This window comes from Amaranthus tricolor, chromosome 5 (assembly GCF_026212465.1).
Source record: "Amaranthus tricolor cultivar Red isolate AtriRed21 chromosome 5, ASM2621246v1, whole genome shotgun sequence".
NCBI classification, from domain to species: domain Eukaryota; kingdom Viridiplantae; phylum Streptophyta; class Magnoliopsida; order Caryophyllales; family Amaranthaceae; genus Amaranthus; species Amaranthus tricolor.
In genome coordinates, this window is record NC_080051.1 from 16,860,035 (window position 1) to 16,869,923 (window position 9,889).

At 35.9% G+C, this 9,889-nt stretch overlaps 1 protein-coding gene across 3 annotated transcripts; it reads left to right on the forward strand.

The window, feature by feature from the left end:
- The first annotated feature begins 713 nt into the window (after positions 1-713).
- On the forward strand, positions 714-5,787 carry LOC130814113 (uncharacterized). 3 transcript variants are annotated; one of them, XM_057680125.1, is made up of 5 exons: positions 714-1,060; positions 2,021-2,079; positions 2,384-4,552; positions 4,711-4,756; positions 5,147-5,787. In XM_057680125.1, the coding sequence occupies exons 1-5, from the start codon at positions 979-981 to the stop codon at positions 5,746-5,748; spliced, it is 2,958 nt and encodes a 985-aa protein (XP_057536108.1). In that variant the 5' UTR covers positions 714-978; the 3' UTR covers positions 5,749-5,787. The 3 variants fall into 3 exon arrangements, with proteins under 3 accessions (XP_057536108.1, XP_057536106.1, XP_057536105.1); XM_057680123.1 differs by having other exon boundaries at positions 715-1,060; positions 2,387-4,552; positions 4,672-4,756; XM_057680122.1 differs by having other exon boundaries at positions 716-1,060; positions 4,672-4,756.
- Positions 5,788-9,889: the final 4,102 nt, after the last annotated feature.

Sequence of the window (9,889 nt, forward strand, 5' to 3'; positions counted from 1 at the left end):
CCATTTGGTAAACAATTTTTTATTTTAATTCACATGGTGATCCCGAGCTTTCAACTTTTTCATATGACAGATGAAATGCTAAGTTTTTTTTATTAAATTAAGTAGTCATTTTGACCAACTTTTCAAAAAAGTGCTCCTTTAGAGTGATTGGGGTTTTTGTTCTTATGAAAAAAGGTCGATATGATGGATAATAATAACGCAAATTTAATAAAAAGCTTAATCTTTTGTCTACCAAGTAAAGTTGAAAGTTTAGGATCACCGTACGAATTAAAAAAAAATAAAAGCGTTTATCCACCACATAAAAGAGCCACAAACTTAGATCACCATATTGAAATTCCGTTGTGCTGTAAGGGAGTACAAACTAAATAGTAGCCGTAAGGCCACAACACTTAAAAAGTTAAAAGTTACACAAATTCTTATATAAAACGATTTCACCGTGAGACATGCTGACATACTTAGGTTAAATAGCCGAATAATAGAAATTTTTAGCTTATAGAATTTTTGTTTTAAAGTCGTCTCACAGTGAGACGGTCTCATACAAGACGGGTTGTAAAAGTTATGAATAACAACGAAGACCGAGGAGGGTGAAAATAGCATCACAACCTACAATAGAGGAGAAGCCAACACAACACAGGACTCGAGACATTGCTTGAATTGCAATGCAAGTTCAGCATCAAATCCCACCCACACCCACAATTCCAATTTTATGCTTTAAGAGAGTGAATGAATTAAGGAGGCACAAAAAGAATCATGTTAACATCAAACTTGTATTTACACGCCATGAAAACGAATATTTTCAAGTGTAATTTTCATCTGACAAAACCTCCCACCTTACCCAACATTGAAAACACTCATTCAACCATACAACACATAATACTCTTCACAATATCTTAGATCTACACTCCCATTCATAACCCACAATCAACCAATCGTAAAATCCTCGCACCAATCTCAGAGTGTAATTCCACAAGCATAAGGATGGCCTCGTCTGATTTTGCGCAGAAACTGCTGCATGATCTCCGGCTTCGGAAGGAGCGAATGGCTAACGCTCAGAGCTCAGGTAAAGTTATCTTTAACCTTAACGAGTTATAGCCGATGCATTATGTACAAAGTTTAGCTTTGCTGCAACATCTGGACCTGCTTACACATTCAATGTTACTTACTCTGCTATTTTCTTCTGAAAACAATATGTTTTTCAGAACAAAATGGTGCAAGTAAAAGCACCATACCCAAATTACGTAGTGACAAGAATCCAAACAGTACATAAAAGCTTTGTTTAGTACTCAACATAAATGATGTAATGCAAATGTATTAAATGATTTGAAGTTTTAAATTATTCCATGGTAAAGAACTCATCCTAAAATATGTGTATTTCACTATTTCTCCACTAATTTCCATTACCACCCTTTTCCAAGTGATAATGGATGAAAAAGAAGTTGACTAAGAAAAAGCATGATCATAAATTTTACCAAATGGTTTTCCTACCTAAATTTGATTAAATTTACATCATCAATTCCACCATTTAATAACAATATGTTCAAAACAAACCCAATTAACTAACATTTACCCAACCTTGTAATCGAACCATCGTGAATACAAGACCTGATTTTAAGTCAACCTAAAATATCTAACCTGAAATCAACCCAATAACCCAGATAAACACATCTAAGCATAAGTTGATACTTCCATTACAGAAGTACGATGTTAGTAATATTTTTCATCTAGGAAGATGAAGTGTGATATAGAGAACAAAAAAAAGGTTAAAGAAGCCAACCTGAGTGTAAAAATTCTATGAAGAGCAAGATTTCACCACCATAGATTAATACCTTCAAAACTTCATATTAAGTCACCTCAATTGCCATTCTTTCCTCATCATACAAGGAATCATAAGCTGTCTGACACCAACCACACAGCATGTTCACACTGAATCATTTCACCATCCAATAATCTGTCAAGTCTTGTTTGAAACACAAGTTAAAATCATTTTATGGTTGATGCTTATTTAATCTTTTGTGAGCAGATATGTACCACAACTCCAAGCAAAACTTCAAAGGATCCAGGGAAACAAAGACATTGGAGGTAATACATATATGAATTAAGACAGCTTCAAGAAATTAAGTGCTGCATCATGTCCTAACAATATAAGGGTAGAGGTGTTCAAAAAATCCCAATGATCCGAAATTTATCCGATCATGTAACTGTTCCTGATTTGACCCGATTTTAAAAAGCATCTACAATTATGTAAAAATAATATGAACTTAAAATCCGATTTTAAACCGACCCGAAACATCTAACCTGAAAACAACCAGAATGACCCCAATGAAAACCTCTTTACAGGGGGCAGCAAATAACCACTATAATTAACAGTTAACAACATTTGCAGCAGGTCAGTCACAAGGCTGGAAGGAGGTATAGGGGATCCAGCAACAGCCGGAACGCCGCTGCTAATTCACAGAGTGCCAATCAAATAGTCCCTTATGGCGGAGAACATCACGCAGGACAATTGAACGACCTGTCTATGGCTCTAGCCTATGCATTTGACAACAGAGGGAAGTTAAAAATATTAGACATAGTGAGCAATGGTCCGATGATGAATTTATTGCAGCAAATAGGACGGACATCAACGCAAAGAATTGACATACATTGGCAATCGGAAAACCAATTCCCAACCCTAACAAACCTGCACATTAATGAAATTTCAAAGGGAGCCCAAAAACTAAACCAACTTCTTAGAGCCTGCTCTAGTGGTGGTTTCAGCATTAATAAAGGTTCGGTAGAAATTGGAAACGAACTCTGGAAGGGGGCAATGGAATTGGAACAGTCCCTAAGAATGCTTGTGAGCTTACAAGAAGCATCAACAGATAGCACTGCAAATTCACAGCAAAAAAGCCGATTTAGGCTGCTCGATGACAATGGGGATAGTGAGGATGATAGCAGTGGAAGTTTGGAGAAACAAAAGCAAGTGGAACGCCCGGTTTTCTCCTTCGACAAGCCTTCCAAGAACTCAAAAGTGAGTGTACAAAAGCTTTTAGTTCAACCCCACCTGGAGGATCCACATCCTAAGACAGAGAGTCACATTTCCATCACCTCAACAAGTACTCCGCACAGGCATTCTGCTAGCAATGTCTCGGAACTGAACACATCTCAGCTAACAAATTCCTCAACATTAAAACACAATGCAGCCAGACTTCCCAATGTTATTGCAAAGTTAATGGGGCTGGAGGAACTTCCAGAAAACTCAAAGCCAAAGGTAAATACAGAATGTCCAGCCACCCAGCAACGATCAAGAGACTCAGTTTCAAGTCATTTTTCCCAAAGAAGCTCCCAAAATGCCAACTTAAAAATCGAGTACACTAGACCTGCTAAACACCCAGTTGGCCCGATCAGAGTACAGAGCAACACAATAACGATATTGACATCAAAAAGAAGAGAACAAAAGGAAGATACATATAGATCAATCAAAAATTACAACACTGGATTTGACCGAGAGAAACCAAATTGGAAACTGGAAGAGAGGCAGGGGATAAAAACTAGTGTACAAAGGTCAATGGCAGCAATCTCCAAAATAAACGAGCTGCAAACGAAATGTACGAACCTTAACCAAGAAAGTAAGGCCCAAAATGGAATCAGCAAAGAGGCACACGTCAAAATCACGAAACAGAAACAAGCAGCCACGGAAATATCAGGAGGAATAAACACATCAGGAAACAGAAGTTTGAATATGGCAGAAATAACAGATAAACTCCGAGAAACAAAAAATGCAGAGGCAAGCAACCTTCAGCTACCTCAGCAAAAGCAGAATCGAGAAGTTGAATTGCAGAAGATGAACATGCCAAATCAGCCTCATAGAAAAAAGATCAAAGCGGAAAATAGATACCAGCCAAAGGCGAACCTCATAGCGGAACCAAGGAAAAGAGAAAGCAGTGCAGAAAAAGTGCAGGGCACGAGAATAATTGCAACAGATCATAAAATTCTGCAGAAGCAAGCAAATGTTGGAATAAATAGCAGAAAAGATTTTAGATTGACAGCTTCAAAAGTTTTATTGAGCGATGAAAAAAATGAAGATCCAGCAGAAGATGTATCCAAGAACTCCAATGATGGAAGCAAGAGCTCAATGAGTTTAATATCAGAATCGGGAATAACAGAAGTAAGAGCGACCTCATACAAGGAAGTAAGATCAGAGCAAAAGGAGATAAGTGACGATAAACCACCCAACACTAGACCGACAGTGAAGACAAATAAGGACATTACAAAGGCACTGCCATCTCCAAGGACAATAACAAAAGCCTTGAAGCCTCACAAATCAACATTGCAGACACTGAAGCAAAACAGACGCAACAAGATCAGTGGTTCACAGCCAGCAACAGTGGAAAATGAAAGCAGATCAATTACTGAGAGCACACCAGGGAAGGATGCACCAATCAAACCACCAACTTTTGAACAATCACAGAAAAATGAAGATACTGATCAAGTGGACTCCAGAAATCATACAGTCCGAGACCAAAGCACGCAGCAGCGGAAGGAGGTCATTGAAATAACTTCAGGAGACATGGTAAGATAATCACAAAACACATAAGGCATACCCAGGTTCTACATAGTTCATAAGATGTTGTGTCACATTTTAGCCATTAATTCTTCAAACTAAAATGTATTTCTGCAATCATGATGCAGAATGAGGTAATCATAACAAACATTCATGATGATCAACAGGAAATGGTAACTGATGAAGTCAAAATCAAACCACAAGTAACCCCAGGTTAGTACTTACAAGCCTACAAGTTTCTAATGCAATATAAACAAAGTCAAAAAAGCAGAGATACTTGTTTTCTAGTTGAGTTTCGACCTATTCAAAGATATATTAGGTTTTGTTTACAAATGCTTTTAATGAATTGATTTTTGACCACCATTCCGACTTACGTTCCATTATACTTGCTATTGATTGTGACATTTTCCCACACATGTCACAATTGGGTGCGGATGTTTTAAAACGGAGAAAGTATTTCAGATGAAAGTCATCAAGGCTTTGGTTTCATAAAAACCATCAAGCCATTTAAGACAAATGCAATTGACAGAAATCACAACTCACCAACCATTATCTTTCTCCCATATAAGAAATATAATAAACCTCTTTTTCATGCTACTGCAGATGGGCAAGAAGATAGCAAAATCAACTCCTTTAATCAACAGAAGCAACAGAAGATCATAAAAGTGGAAAAACAAGAGCCACTCACAGAAGATGAGATGTTCCTTAAGCAAAAACTCATACTAAGTCATCATTTTCTTAATACAGCAGAGGCATTATTCAAGCTTAACATTCCGATCAGTATTCTTAATTATGCAAGCGATCAAATATGTAAAGACAGAGATTGCAAGATCATACTAGATTGTGGCTATGAGCTTCTGAAAAGAAAAGGGAAAAGAAAAGAAGCAATCATCTATCCTAGCATCAACATATCAATGAGCTACACACAAATCAAGTCTCTAGATGATTTGGTGAGGCATTTGCACGAGGACTTTGAGGCTCTAAGATCTTATGGACGAAATGAAAAAGACAACTATGACTATGCAAATTGTATACTGAAAATGCTGGAGGGCGATATCTACAACAGGCATCCTGATTTAAACACTATGTGGGACCTTGGCTGGTATGACGTATTCCCATGTGCAAATATGGAGGAAGTAATATGCAACATAGAGCAACTAATGCTTGATGAACTGATGAATGAATTTACTTATGACTGCTTGTAAATTATTTAAAAAGCATATAAAAGAAAATTTTAAGTGTCATTCTTGCTTTTGATCTCCTAGAACAATATTATTATTGATAAGTGCATTTCAAGATTATATTGCCGTTGAGAAGACTTCTACTATTACAATAATGCTCATTACAGTTACAAGAAAGTATTCTACACTATTTGTAATCCCTGGCCTTGAGCTCTTCTAATCACCAAAAGAACACAATGAAGATATGGTTGTGTTGATCATGATGGAAGAAGCTACCATATTGCACAGCATAGAGCAGCCTCAAGGAGTTACTGAAGTATGTCAATGCTATGATAATGTTGCTGAGTTGCTGTTTTAGAAGATCTTTTCTAATACTTTTATAGAGTAATGAGATAGCAATTACTTGGGATGATGATAGAAATTCACAATGGCATACAACCTAGGCAATGTCATGGACCAAGAGATAATCAAGCCCAATATTACACAGGTGTATTCTAGAAGAAGGAAAAATCAGTAACAGAATGAAGTTGTGCTTGTCGGTTAGAGGGAATCTTTTTGATATTGCATATGCTGAGCTGTAAGATGAATTCTAGAATTCTAGAAGCAAGTACAGTAGTATATAATTTAATAGAAGGAATAGATTTTATTCATGCTTGCAGTACAATTTGGAGTGTAGTATACACTATAGGAGTTACTGAGTCACTGTAAGAACTCAGGGGGAACACTGCCCTCTTTACATAATACAAGCATTCTATTCTCTCATCTTTTCTTTTCTCTTCTTCTTAATTCTTCTCTTTCTTGCTCATACATTCTGATATTGGTACTTTGTCTGTGTGCATACTTAGCTGCTGTATGTATGGAGGGTGTTAGATCCAGTAGATATGGAGGAAGCATTAGATATGGCGTTGAGAGTGGAGGAGAATTTGATGGTGAGTTATGAACCCAGGTGGAGTACAGCCAACCAATAGCCGAAATTACCCAAATAACCCCAACACCTCAAATACCCAAAACACCCCTAACCCTAGTCGTACCTTCATTTACCATAAGAACCCACAAAATTCCCATCCCAGAAACAACCCACAACCCAGCTTTAACAACCACAAAAAAAAAAAAAAAAAAAAAAAAAAAAAAAAAAAAAACCATGAAAATACTAGACGACTGTCAGATCGCGAATTCCAAGACAAGAAGGAATGCGGATTATGTTTCTGGTGTGATGAGAAGTGGCGGCATGTATGCAAACGACGAGAACTTAGCGTGCTTATCGTGGGGGAGGAAAGGGAAACCGACAAGAGTCAGGAAGAGGACTGGGAGGATGCCGTGGAAACGGTGGCGGTGGATGATGCGATGAACGTGGAAGGGCCGATATCTATCTCAATTCGGCAGTGGGAATTGATAATCCTAAAACCATAAAGTAGTTGGGTAAGGTGAACGGAGCTAGCGTGTGGTAGTCATGGTCGACCCGGGAGCCACAAATAACTTCATTTCCCTTGATACAATAGCCATTCTTAACATACCCATAGAACCTACTGATGATTTTCATGTAACCTTGGGCACGGGTGACTTATAAGGATGGCAACGGGTCGGATTCGACTCAAATTATATATACTCCGACTTTGCTCCGGATAATATTCGGACTTTTTTTTCAGTCCACCTCCACTCGTAGTCGGATTATGCATACTTCAAGTTTGCCCCGACTCGGACTCTCAGACCTCCAACGAAGTCGGATTATTATCAAATTTTATCGTTGTGACATTGTACTAATGATTTTAAGGCAACAAAATTAACAAAATATATTTTTCAAATACAATTTAACAAAAAAATATGCACTTTGAATTCAAGTTTAACAAGAGAAATAGTCCTACTACTATAATTTAACAAAATTTTCTCGCATTTTGATTTGGCATATTTTATTTCTTTTGATCTGATTTGTCATATTTTGATTGATTAATCTAAATAAAAATACTAAGTAGTTTTTCAAAATCGAAAATTACAATTAGTATGAGAGAGAGCTTGAATTAGTCACGTCTAGAGTTTTAAAGGAAACAAAATATTGGGGTAAAAGTCAAATTCAAAGTCGGATTTCCTTTAGGGTCGGAGTCGGATCGAAGTGTCGAATTTTTAATAATGTCCAACTCCGGTTTGTCTCTATCTCGGACTCGGATCGTGAAGTCGGAGTCGGAGTCAGATAACTTTTTCCTCGGACTCGAATTGAATTATTTTCCTCGGATCGAGTCGAACTAGAGTCGGATTGGGACTGAATTGCCATCCCTAGTGACTTGAGGAAAGGGAACAGGATTTGTAAGGAGATGGAGTTGGATTTTGGGAGCCTTGATTATCTCTGAAAATTTCTTACCTTTAGAATTGGGCTATTCGGACATAATTCTAGGGTTGGAGTGGCTGGCCAAATTGGGTACTACTGTAACCGCCTCGAATTATAAAGGCCAGCACTAATTGGAATTTAGTATTAATCAAGCGGAAGCTTAATTTTTCCAACACAATTAATGGGTTACTTAAAGGGTTAACCAATGTCCAAGTAGAATATTTGAACCAAAACCAAAGCAATATAACATAAGTCTTGACTGTCTAAAATAAAAGAAAATTACAACCAAATGGAAATAAGTCCAAAGTTCAAATTACATCCTTAAAATAGTCCAAACCTAAACAAATAAACTAATAGTCTCTCAAATACAATAAATGGATCTAAACAAAAGGGGAGTCATACTCCAACTCGGGTTCATCTTCCGCTCGCATATCCATTCTCCGTCGAGGTGCCATAGGGGTTTACTCAAAAAACAAAACCATTAGAAAAACATATAAAGCATAGTATCAGCAAAAAGGTTGAGTATAAACACATTAGTGTCCGTGAAATAAGTTATTAAAACCTTTTTGGTTTGAGTAAATTCATTTTGAAATATGCTTTTTCATTTGATAAATCATATTATCATTCAAACTCAGTTCAATGGTTCTATAGTTATTTCATATTCTCATTTTTCATCATAAATCATAAGATCTTAATGGATCCAAATCAATTTCAAACTCATATCATAAGTTTACATGGGTACTCTGTGAGTCAACCTGTGACTCGTTTGGTAGTCGATCTACTGTCCGCGACATGTCCGGCAAGTGTAACACAATGGTATTGTGAACAATACGCGCTCAGCATTGGTGAGCCGTTTAATCATGCACACAACATTTGCTGTGGCATATGTATCCGTCATTTAGGCTAAAACATTTTTATATATAATATATATCTAGTAATTTCAATAGCATTTGAAAAGTCAAAAATATTAACTTTTTTCCATATGATAAACATCTTTTATTTGCAACATAGCAAAACATACTTTATTTACAACATAGCAAAATCAAATTATAATCTTTCCCACATGGGTAAAACATGTTTAGCATAATATCATCAAACATAACCTTTGTACTATATTGGGGCATCACTAGCGTGTATGGAAATGCATCGTAACAAAAAGTGATTAAAGTTCAATACGATTTTTCAAGGAAACCACTAAAATGTTTCGTTTCAATCCTTCTTGAAGTAAATACAACTTAAAAGAGTTTTGAAATTCATTCATAACAACTTGAATATAGTTCATAAGTCTATAAAATCATTATCACAGAAGATTTCATAAAACACTATTTTCTTAAATATGAGATAGTTTTGCAGGTAATAAAATCGATTATTGGCTTACAAAATACATATTAATTCTCCAACAAGGTCCAAATTAATCAAGTCATTATAAGTGCCTTATTTAAAATGAATTTAAGGTTGTCCCATCAGATTATAATTGGTTATGCCAATTTATAACTATTTTACAATTATTTTCGACAATTTAGGTATTTACCGTTATTTAAATGATGTCTTGAATCCGTAAAATTTATAAACCATCTTGGGTTAAACTTATTTTATACTGTGAGGCAGTAGGGTATTAATACAATTATAAATTTTTGATATAGGTCTATTTTTACTCAATTTAATTAACAATATTACAACTTTTAATAAATAAACAATTTCTATTAATTTGATAAATTAGTAAATAATTAATAATTAGCTTAATAAAATTATATCAAAGTCCTAGAAGTCATTTAACTCTTTTATAGCCCATTTAAACTTATAAAAGTCATGTATGATATTTTATTATTTTGTATAGGCATTTTA